At 36.4% G+C, this 12749-nt stretch overlaps 1 protein-coding gene across 3 annotated transcripts in view; it reads right to left on the reverse strand.

Annotated features, from left to right (window-relative positions):
- Nucleotides 1-1192: 1192 nt before the first annotated feature.
- SOCS6 (suppressor of cytokine signaling 6) overlaps nucleotides 1193-12749 on the reverse strand; it is a 31310-nt gene continuing 19753 nt past the window's right edge. For all 3 annotated transcript variants that reach the window (XM_068671376.1, XM_068671377.1, XM_068671378.1), the window contains exon 2: nucleotides 1193-7244. In XM_068671376.1, coding sequence (XP_068527477.1) covers nucleotides 5515-7119 — 1605 coding nt within the window. In that variant the 5' untranslated portion in view covers nucleotides 7120-7244 and the 3' untranslated portion in view covers nucleotides 1193-5514. The remainder of the gene's footprint in view (nucleotides 7245-12749) is intronic.

Here is a 12749-nt window from a genome sequence, read left to right on the forward strand (position 1 = left end):
TGCCCCACCAAGCTCTGCCTTTGGGTCTTGTTATATTATCAGACATAACACACCAAGTTTTCTGCATCTCACAGTGTTTTAGCATTTCTCTTTCAATCTTACCGCTATTAAGCTGATTGAATGTGAAGCAGAAGTAAACAGCATTACAGGCATATTAACTATAAACATTTCAGCCCTGCTTGGATCATGATAGGCAGCTGTAAAATTAACTCCTACTCACCTTTCAGCACTTACCAGTGAAACATTTAAGAATGCGTTTCTTTCTTGCCAAATTTACTGGAGTCAACAATAGAATGAAATTAGAGAAGAGCACGTGTGGAGTAATAACAGAATCCCAACAAGCTTCCTGACAGGGAGCAATCACACACTGTACTGAGCTTGTAACACTGGCCCCAAGAGCAGGGAGAAGGAGAAGGCAGTCTTCCCTTTGATGGCAAAAACTGGTTATTACTGGATTTGGGTTTAGGACCTAAGTGACAGAATACTCAAAAAGTACGTTACCAGCTGTGGACAATATGAACAATAATTACTTGCTACCACGGTATTTTTGTTTGTTTTAAAAACATATATGCAACTGTGAAAGTCCTTCATAACATACAAATTCATAACACTTGATCTTCTGGTTTATTTGTATTATTTTTTGGATTTTAAAATGTCACTCCTTGTTTAAAATCCAAGAATCAAATTTTAGAATCTAAAAAGCATCAAGTGAATATTTGAAGATCAACACCATATATTATTTCTTATTTTGGAATTAAATAAGAACTATATTCTAATTCAAAACATACAGGAAGGCAATATTACCTTTGACATACATCTGGAGGAAAAGGAGACTTCTTTTATGAATTCTATATTGTTTGTTGTTTGTTTGTTTGTTTGTTTTTTAAGAAAAAAATACATCAAAAAGTTACATTATACATGCTGATCTTTTAAAAATTGTGTTCTGGCAAATTTTCTTCTTGCTTTGTAAAGTAAGCATTAATACAATTAGTATATAGAAATAGTTTGTTTTGAAAAGTCAATCAACTGGGGTAAGAACATATGGAACAGTTTAAATTATAACCAACAAAATCTAAATTTGTACGTAAGATGCCCAAATTCTACATTGTCTTTCAGTGATGTTTTTTTTTTTGTTTTGTTTTGTTTTGTTTTGTTTTAGAACTTAATTCAGTTATAGAACACTCCACAAATCTTCTTGTGAATGAAATTTTTATTTACACACTGTATCCAGAAGCAGATACATAAATCCTTATACAATTATTTTTCAAAAATGTGCAAGAAATTACTATAATTTTGTTTACAAATCAAAACACATTAAAATCAATGGACTTTGGATAATTCACTCTGTGGCGTGCTGAGTACAAATAGCACACACCAGGTCTGAAACAGAGAAAAGTGTAAACTACAGCAATCTGGATTGCAAGTATTAACTTCATGGCACTCCATCATCATCACTATAAAAATTCTTTAACCCAACACGTAGTCACAGAAAATTCTTTAAGAATTTTTCATCATCTTTGTAGAATTTAGAGTTTTCCAGACACATTGATGCCACATTTCCAATATTATGAACTACCATCTTGTCCATTTTTTATTTAAAAAGAATGCTTTTAGTTTTTATTCTTTGCAGTCATAAAAAGATTGAAAGAAATGAAATTTATCCATAGCTTAGCTCAGAAATTGAAAGTTCAGTAACAGAGAAATACTTCTCAACAATCATAGCCCATATATTGCTGGTATGCTGTTTTAAAGTTATAATTCCAGTATTCACACAGATGAAATGCATCACAAGAAAAAACTGCACAGATTACTGCACTTAGCCCAGCAGTCAATATTCATAGAAAGAAATTGGCTTTAAAAAATATGTGAAGTCAGCTCATCGGAGAACAGAGTTTAACTAATAATTGCATTTCTGATCCTTCTGACAGAAAAACATTTTTATCAAAAGATGGCATTCACTATGTCAACAGTAGGATAAGTGCTATATCCTTCAAATAGATCAAAGAATACAAATCACTTTCAGTTGTTTATAACACTGACCTACAAAAAAAAAAATGTGCAAATTTATTTCTATATGTCCAAAGGTGTTGTTTTACTTTTCAAATTAATTGGTAAAACAGAAATGTTATCAATAACTTCAATTATTTCAGATGCTCAAAAAAGTTTTATTTCAAAGTCTCATTTGGAAAAACATTGTTTCACAATTTAATTGTATAAAAAGCATACCTTCTGAACCCTTAAACTGTTGTGCTGATTAAATAGTCATTTTTCTACTCTGTAAGGATTATAGTCAGTTAACTTTTTTCCTAGTGTATCTACTTCCAAAGGCTCCCAGAATATCTTCAATTATTTTCCTTTTTGTTTTTTTTTCCTAGTGTACCTACATGTACTTCCAAAAGTTCCCAAAATATCTTCAATTACTTTCCTTTTTGTTTACTGAGGACACTTTGTTTCACTAATTTTTATGAAGCCAAAGTTAACACAACATTTATGTTTTCTCTGAATACTTCTAAATTGTCTCATAACTAAACGTTACTGTGTTTCTTCTATATTAATCATTATTGTAAGAAATTGTAAGTATCCTTAATGCTTTCAAAGTCATTTTTTCCGGGTTCTTTCTCCTGGCTGGCCAGTTACCTCAGTATAAAACATACAGAGGGATTTTGAATAATGAAACCTGTAAAAATAAGTATTTTTGTCTACTTACTATTGATTTAAAGTATTTCAAGCTTAGTAGAAATATCACCACCATTTTTTATCAAAGTGCTATATGGTTCTCACATCCTAGGCCTCCACTACTTTAAAGTGTTCCTTTTGTGGAAGCTTTACTGGGGGCGGTGGGGGAGATGACAATGCTAAGTTGACCTGATTAAGTTCACAAATGAAGAACACAGCAAGGAAGGCAATTCAAGAACTAGATAGCTGAACTACAGTTTCAAAAAGCAATAACGTGTAATGAGTGAACAAACAAATTTGTAAAGGCATGGGCAAGAAATTTAGCATGTGTTCTTACATGTTTTTCAATTCAGCAATAAAACTGGGATATTATACCTTCAAATATTTCTTTTTCAATACAGTAACTGCTAAATTAAATTAATGCAAGTGGCATAGTATAAGTTTAATGCATTCAATAATGGTATTAAATAGCAAAGAAAATATTTAATATACTGTAATCTTTCAAAGATTCTGTAGAATGCATAGGCCCTCCAGCTTGTACAGGGAAAGAATTTTTAAAGTGAAGAAAATGCCAGAGGTTTTCTTCCAAGTATGAGTCTGAAATCTATAAAAATGATTCTAATTTTCCTCCCCACAGACAGAATCAGAACACTGTACCATACTATAGATTATTGTGCCTTTTTTGAATAAAGTTAGTGATTCTGATTCACCGGGGCGGGGGGGGGGGGGTCAATAGAGGGGAAAAAAGAAAACAGAATTCACACTTGCATACATGTATCTCAATGGCAGAGCCAACAAATTACATATATAGACAGTTCTACTTTTTTTTTCTTTTAAGTTTAAAACTTTATCAGACTAAAGAAATCCTTATTCTCCCTCCCTTAAAAGCAAAGGCAGCCTTTATCTACCTTTGATTTTTTTTTTATTTTTTGCTAAACATTATGGTCAAAAAATAAATTAAAAAAATATAAATTTTGTCTATCAATTCAGGCAACCCAAGATGTAGTGCTATTGCACCACCTTGCAGCAATACTGTATTCGTTACTAACACTCACTTAGGGGACAAAAGGCTAGAAAATAAAAAACAAAGAGAATAAAATGACCTAAATAAGAAAGCTGTATCAACAGCCCTTTTTATACTGACATTTACTAACTAGCAGCTCCTACCACAGATTTGGAAGATGACATTCTAAAACACAAATCCAGGGGCAGAGGAAGGCAGAGTAAGCCTTCCTCCCATGCCAGTTAGCAAGGTAGTAACGACTAGTAAATCATAAAAGGGACAGAATCATGGAGAGGGGAAAAAAAATGACATGGATTAACCTTGCATGAAGAAAATATTACCTGTACTCCCAAATAAAAGTCTTTTTTTTTTTTTTTCCTGAAGGTCAGAATAACTGTAAGCTTTTCAAATGCCAAAATCTTTGACAGATATCATAAACATTTACTTGTTTCAATATTTCATATGTCAAAACGTATTTCACAACAGTTAACTGAAACACTTTCTACAGTCAATCCAAACCTCTCTTCCCCATAATTTCAGAGACTATGAGAATTGGAGATTCATTTTAAGCATCTTCCATCCAAAATATCATTAGTCCTATTCCTTCCTCCCCAAAGAAGATCCAAAAAGGAATAAAGGATCCAAAGGACATTAGTGTATTGCTGCATTTCAGAAGTGAAAAAATGCAGAAAAATTGAAAATACTGAAATCCCAAGTATTTTGAATAAATTGTAGAAATCCTCCTATTAGAAGTTTTCCCCAATCCTTGAAATGGCTTAGTAATTTGTATTTCCATAATAATAATTCCTAGAGTCTTCCTACAAATTCAGGCTTTTTTGTTTTGTTTTTGTTCCCCCCTTTTTATTTATTTTCAATTTTCCCTTCTTTTTCTTCTTCTTCTCAAGGGGAGGCAGGAAGGAAAATGACAAAGAGAGTACCTGGCAGGTGTTCATTTATTTAACTGATGGCATGGTAATATTTGACATGATCCTGCAGTTGCAATGATACTGCAATTTTCTTACAGGTGCAAAGCACTGACTCTCACAGACTTCTCTTTTAAAGGCCATTTTTAGAAGGACAAAATACTGAGACAATAAGAAAGCTGAACCAACCTTCTCAAACACAGAGTAGTGTACAGACAATACAAGGCTTAAGAGAAAGGTGTTTTTGTTTTACTTTTGTTGTTGTAGTTATTTTTGTTGGTTTTGTGGTTTCTTTGTTTGTTTTGAAAGATATGCTGCATAACCATGTTCTTATCCCACAACTCTTTAAATTCTACATTAGGGCATATCTCTATAGAAATTTATAATTAGGATACTAGGAAATCATTGTTAGCATAGATGTAAATTCTTTAGTTTAGAATACCTATATGTTTTTATCCATGATCCTCTTTTTCAAACTGGTTATTTTAAAGAAAAAAAAATCCATTCAACAAGTTTCATTTGACTTTTACTTATGGTTGAATACACATGAAATGTGCTTTCAATGCATAAAAATCACAGTGGATAGCAGCAAAGGACTTGGGGGAAATTAAGGAGAATTTGATCATTCACATTGTGATTAATCTGCACATTGATGAAAGATAGCTATTTCACACTTCTAAAAATAAACTTGAGATCATTCTTTTCAAAAAAAAAAAAAAAAAGCCCCCCAAAATACACAAAAACCCAAAAACAAACATAAATCCAAATGCATTAATTTTCTTTAACACACAAAAAATGAAATTGTTATGGCAGCAAAAGATTTTGATAATAATGAAAGTCTGTAAACTGTAATTCAATCTCTTTTTGTTGTTGTTGTTCCCAAAGTGCAAGATGCAAGATTCCCATAAGCTTTCAGTAGTGCTTTTCCTGTAAATAATCCTTCATTTTGTTTGGCAAAGGCAGTTTCTGAATCAGGTCTATTCTGGTGTACTGACGTATTACAAAACGACACAGGTATTGTAAAGAACGCACCTGCATAAACCGAGATACTGGATTTGTTAGTCTCACTGGATAAGTTGCAGATCCAGGCAATCGGGATCTCGAATAGCAGAAAGCTCCATTTTCAGAGTCCCTGATTGAATGTTCAATTAGATCAACTATAGATGTATGCCCCTCCACATCTGGTTGTTCATAAAAGCTAAACCTACCGTTTGAATGTTCAATTCTAGTGTGAAGTGTTTTTCCGTGTGAACGAAAACTCAAACTTAAAAGGTAACGATCATCAGAACTATCTCGAACAAGAAACGAGCCATCAGGCACATTAGCTAATTTTCCCTCTGCCTCCCAACGCGTAATGGGGCCCCAGTACCACCCTTGTTTTGCAAGTTTTTTCAGTTCTTCCGTTAGACTTGTCACAACCATAGGGCCACTGTTCTGTACAGAATCATAAACTCTTCCAACTCCAGGGGCAGTGTTAGGATCAAAATTCAAATGGCAGCGCATACTTTCAGCCACATGGGCATCTGTGCCATTCAATCCATTAAAGTTCCTTTGGATTTGATTATTCTGCATTGGAGGTAGCAAAGGTGAGAGTGGAGGGACATCGCTGTGATTAACTCTTGGGCTTTGCAACATGACTCCTGTGGTACCAATCAACAAACCATTCACCGCCTGGTCCACAAAGATGTCTGGTGCAACGACTACATCCTGATCCACTTGACTCTCTTCTTCATGGAAAGAGTTTCCCCCCACCTGAGAAGAAACAGTTGAAACTTCCATGGGTGAGGAACTATCCAGACAGTAACTACGTGATCCTTCCAAAGGATACATTCCCTCATCTAAAGGCACAGTATACTGAATGTAGTCCTGAGGCATTAATCCAATAACTACAGGCACATGTTCATCAATATGAAGATGCAAGTCCCCATTCTGAGATTCCGTATTTTTTAATGCATTGTTTTGTTCCTGGAACACGTTATCTGACTGCAAGTCATGGAAGTCCTTTCGAACGCCATTCAGTGCTGGGCTTGGATTAGAAGAATGGACCAAAGCCTTGACTTTGACTTCCATTTTGATGCAAGTCTCTTCTGAATTTGTAGGTCGAAGGGGCCACGGAGTTGGACTGTAATGGTGATTACGGAGGGAAGTGGATCTCAGAGGTCTTTGAGCTCGCACATCTTTGAAGGTTATTGGAGCAGATGAGGAAGAAAAGGTGTCATCATCTGCAGAGCTTACAGATGGTGTGCTGCCTTTGCCTTTCTGCTTTTGTTTTGCTGAAAGCCTCCTTTTTAACGTACCCATTAAGCTTTCACTTTTTGATCTATTTTTGCCTCCTTTTTCATCTTCACTATTGACTTCACAGCTAGCCAAATCTTTACCATAGCAGCTGCCAAACAAGGAGTCATCTTTTCCAAATTCACTTAACGATGGCTGCTGAACCACTACAAAGTCACTTTCATCTTTACTTTTATTTAAGTTAAAGGACTTGCGAATTGTTTTGAGACTAATTTTCTTCATTATGACAAGTTACCAAGTCTGGCTGATCAGCAGTGCTCGTGGTGATATAGCCCTAACACATGCAGAGCAGCTTCTGCTTCATTTACGTGTTTTATCCAGCCTCATTTAACTTCAAGAGCCATTTCCTGGAAGCAAATAAAATACAATTAACTTCACAAAAGAAATATTTGAAAAATTACCCATAAGGGTGTTTTCTTTTTCCTCCAAACAAAACAAAAATTGAAGTACTTAAGTAATGAGCATCGAATAAAAGTAAATATAGAGAGCTGACTTGGAAATCAATGAGGCTTAAAAAGTGAATGTGCTACTAGAGCCTTGATCTACACAATTTATTCAGCTTTTACTATACTATTTTTAATACACACACGTCACATGCACATATATTTAATGCACGTATCCAAAACTTCCAAGCAAAGAAACACCCCTCTTTTTCAGAAGGCATCTAAAAAAGCCCCCACAAAAATAACTAGAAAACATAAAACTAAGATACTCTACCCAACATGTTTTCTACGTTCAGGTAAAACTGTGATCAGCCATGGTCATACATTCTTTACACAGGACAGCTGAGCGATTATCATACATAATTATAAAAAAATTAACTCTAGTCAAAGAAAACTGAGGGAAATAAACAGCAAAATAACATATATTTAGAGCAAACAATGGAAGTCCCCTCCTAAACCTCTATGAAAGAAAAATTATTTCCAAATTTTGTTTTAGACATGAAGGAAGCCACATCACTGGCTTGCCTTGCCTAGTTATACTACCGCTGTTTTTCTTTCTCTAGTACTTCTGCTAAGGTTACGTGGACAAATCTCTTCAAGTCCCAGATAACTGTATCCCAGACAACCTGGCATCTTCTAGAGTCATGTACCCCCCTGTCCCACCCCTGAACTTGATTTTTCAGCTTGTTTTTCTTTGGTGTTGCTCAGACCTATCAAAGCAAGCAGCTCTGCACAGAGAAGGGAAGAACAACAGAAGAACAACAAGGGAAAGAGAAGAGAGCGGGAAGTTATTCTCTACTTCCATGGCAGAAATACCTTTACAAACAAAACAAACTGCAACAGTAAGCCTGCCTCTGGGCAACGTATGGCAAGCTGGAAGAGACCAAGAATTATTCAAAAAAAAAAAAAAAAAAAAAAAAAAAGAAAAAAACGTATTTGCACTCTAGGGGATAGAGCAAGAGATGTGCACTTCCCACTTCTCTCATGATATCACAATACACACAACACAGGAACACAGTAAAATGAACAGAAACATTTTTAATCAACTGAACGTGTTTTTTCTCAAGTAACTGTTCAAAAACTGTGTTAAAAAATGTAAGGGAAATGATTAGTACACTCAAGCAGCAGTCCACTGATTACTATTCTGATCCAGCCCAACTTCTGTGGACCTTAAGAACACAAAGGCTAAAGGATCATATCCAAAACTAAACAAAGACAATGAAGGGAATCTAAGGATTCTGAACTTCAAAACACCTTGGGAAAAAAAAAATAAAAAAATAAAGGCCTGCTGCTAGGGTGCTGACCACTGTTCTCATAAACTGCAGAAATACAAAAGCTTGATTAACGTGGATTTGTATCCTTGTCCTCTCCACCAACTGTGCTTCGGAAACCTGTTCCGTCTCAGCCATAACCTCTGACATTCCCCTAGTCCATCTTTGGAATATCTGCAGTTCATCCCACTTCCTTTTTGATTACCAAGCTAAACGGCACTACATCTCCTTTACTTTCTTTCAATGGGGAGTACTAAACGTTTTCCTTTTTGCCTGTAAACTAATTTACATGCCACCAGATAAAAAAATCACAGAAGCTTGTTTAGGAAACAAACAAACAAGGGACTAAGAATCAATCCTTGCTATAAAGCAATAGAATCTTAAATTAAAAACAAACAAACAAAAAAAAAAGACCAGTACTTTATTAGAAGTTCACTACTACTTATTTTCAACATTGTAACAAAACTCTTAGGTTATGAGGAGTCCTGATACCTTAAAAAACATTTCTGTTACAAAATTCAAAGGGAATATAGTGATATGAATACGTATTTCCAGAGAGCAGGACACTAATTTTCATTTTCTTAAGATGGATACATGCAGAACCATGAAATTTCATGTTTTAAAATACCTGTTTAATATGAGCTTCATATGTTTGGAAGAACTAGAAATTATGAAAGTACTGAAAAACAAACACGAGTAGAATACTTTATTGGGTTTAAGTGGCAAGGCTTTGGTAGCAGCGGGCTGCAGGGGTGGCCTCTGTGAGAAGAATCCAGCAGCTGCCCCATGTTAGAAATTAGAAAAAGGCTGACAGTTTCAGTCAGCTCCAAAGGGACCTGCCGCTTGGCCACAGATGAGCCTGTGAGAAACACTGGTTGGGCCTCCTAGAGAGCAGATTTAAGGATGGGAAAAAAAAAAAAAACTGCTGGACAGCAGCAGCTGGTAGAGTGAGGCGTGAGAAGCAGCCCTGCAGACCCCAAGGTCATTGTAGTAGGAGGACAGGAGGTGCTCCAGGCACAGAGCAGCAGCTCTCCTGTGGCCTGTGGAGAGGCCCCCGGTGGAGCAGGCTGTCCCCCTGCAGCCCATGGGTCCCCCATGGAGCAGATCTCCACGCTGCAGCCCCCCCGTGGGTGGAGGAGCCCCCGGTGGAGCAGGTGGATGTGGCCTGGAGGAGGCTGCGGCCCATGGAGAGCCCCCACAGGAGCAGGCCCCGGGCCGCAGCTGCAGCCCGTGGAGAGGAGCCCCCGCAGGAGCAGGGGGTCTGGAGGGGGAGCTGCTGCCCATGGGGGACCCGTGCTGGAGCAGTTTGCTCCTGGGGGATGGACCCTGTGTTGGAGACCCATGCTGGAGCAAGGGCAGAAAAGTGACCATGAAGGTGCGGCTGAGACAAAGCATTAGGGACTACCGCAGCCCCCATTCCCCATTTCCTTGCACAGCTCAGGAGGAGGAGATAGAAGAGGGTGGATGAGGGGAGGAAAGATTTTAGTTGGATTTTGATTTCGTACTGCTCTAGTCTGCTAGTGGTAGGCAATAAGTTACACTGAACTCCCTATGCTGAGTCTGTTTTGCTCAAGACAGTAACTGGTGAGCAATCTCCCTCTCCTTATCTCCGCCCTTGATTTTTTTCCACCACATTTTCTCCTCCTGCTCCTTGGGAGTGAGAGAGCAGTATGAAGGAGTTCAGCTGTCCAGCAGGGTCAAAACACCACAAATACACCGAACATCTCAGATTTTTTGTATGCCTGAAAGCTGGGGTATCAGAACTAATAAACATACAGTAATTAACAAAAAGCTACATATGCAGATAGAGTTACATGTCAATTAAAAGCAAACTTGAAATGCCTTGTTGACCTTCTACTCCTAAACCACTTGGATTTTGGCATCTTTGCAATTTACAGTACTCTTTTCATCTTATTTTATACATTCACTTAGTTATATGAGTAAAAAAAAAATATATAACTTTGGGATTTTATTCAGTTCCTAAACTGATGGAGTTAAGTCACAGATGTCTTCATTTGATGAAGTGCCCTTGTGTATGCAACATCAGAAGTCTTGGAAGCCTCACATTAACCCCACTTTTAAAATCCACGTTGTTCTCAAACTGTTTCTGACTGACATCCACAATTTGAAATTATTTCCATTTTATGAAATACGCTCACTCCCACATCCTTGTGGGAAATATATCAAACTGTTTGCAATTCCTAACCCTGAAAAAGCAAGTAAAAAACAAAGTCAAATCTGCCTTCTAAGCAAGGGGAAAATAAAAGAACAATCACATTGCTGACTAGAGAGGGAACATGGCTGTCCAATTCACCAATTTTTTTGATTGGAGTGGTTCTGGAGAATTAGAACTGTTTAAAAAATTGGCTAAAAGAACCTATTTCTTTAGGTTTAGCCATAACTAGACAAAAATATGAATCATTTGAAAGAACGCGTTTTTATCACATACTAGTCTATCTGTATCTAAATGTGTTCTTACAAATGTATCCAGTATCCAAAAATAAACTCAACAGATAAATCTCTATAGCAGCATATATGCAGAAATGTAAATGTTGCAGTTTGAGAGTGACTACTGAGTATGCTTGAGAAGAAAGTGTTCTGTATCTGTCAGCCTACCTTACCAGCCAGTATTTTTAATCAAGCAAAATGTCTGACCATCTAAATGCTTGTTACAAGTATACAAGTAGTGTTTCATTTCATATAAAGAATAATAAGAACTTGTGGGTCAAATATAAACCAGATATAATATGCATATACACAGAAGTCCAGCCCATTCATCCAGGAAAAGACCATAAAATATAGTGAATGACCGGCCTGGTTAAAGTTCTCTGAAGCAAATGGAACACACCTACAGGTGAGAGCAAGCCTCTAAGTAAGTCTTATATAAATGGGAATCACTGTACATTGCGACATCTCTTACATATTTTTTTATTTAAGACAGGAAAAAGCAGAAATTCTGTGAAGTCAAATAATCCAATCAATCCAGATGCTCTCCTTTGCATATACTTTAAGAAGTGACAACAAAAAAACACAGTGATTCTGCATTACATAATGTGTTTAAACACACTTTATAAACAGTCCTCAATATAAGATACACTCATGTACTTGCAAGTATAAAATTTTTCATTGTCTGCATCTATAAGAGCTGAAACAGAAGAGCTCAGCATGCATTCCTTCCTGGAATACATTAAAATGAGCTGCTGAATTTCATCACAACTCTTAGCACTGCAACAGCTTCACTAGCATTTTATAAGAGTTATGGCACCAATGAAGTCTCCCACAGATGTGCTCTTCCAGTGCCATCTGCTGTACAGTGCATTTAAAAAGCCTAACTACAGACACCTCTGGAAAGTCTTCTGGCAGGTATTTGTAACTATAAAAAGACTCTGAAGGATGTTAATGCAATTCCAAAGCTTGATGACTGTAAGCAGAAATACTTGGAACACTGCGATTTAAAGCAGAAGAACATTAATCAGATTCAGGAAGAGAATGAAATGTTAACACAGATTGAAGAGTCAGAATAAAATTTTGGCTTATTAACTTTCATCCCAAATTCATCTCTGAATCCTTAAAACTATGCAGATTGATTAAACACAGGCCTCCTGACAAGAAGTGTCAGGACAACTAGATTACTATCTGGCAAGTACCATGGTCCCTTTTCTCCTAATAAAAATAATCAAAACTAAGTTTGAATGCCTCATATTAAAGCGACAAAAAACACATATAGTCACAAACATGAACTACTAATGAACAGACTTAAAGCCAAAAGCTTTACAGGATGCTTATCTGAAGAGGCAGTCATATGATCACATTGTTATTACAGTGGCGCTGGATTTATGAAAAGTTATGAAAGCTAAAAATACCAGTCGGTGCAAATCTAATTGGAATATTCAAAACATTTCAGAGGAGTTTCAGTCTGATGCTACAAAATGGTTGCAATGAATTACAGTCAAATACCTACCTATCTTAATGCATTGTATGCAAAAGTATACTAACCAAAAGTGATTATTTATATTTATATGGCCTTTATTCATTTCTTATCTGTTCCACACTTCCAGGTTAGGTACACTCATTTCCCAAGACAAATACCACGAAAAACGCTGTCAGAACACACTACTATCAAAATAAAACAGCATTA

This window comes from Anas acuta, chromosome 2 (genome assembly GCF_963932015.1).
Source record: "Anas acuta chromosome 2, bAnaAcu1.1, whole genome shotgun sequence".
Lineage (NCBI taxonomy): Eukaryota > Metazoa > Chordata > Aves > Anseriformes > Anatidae > Anas > Anas acuta.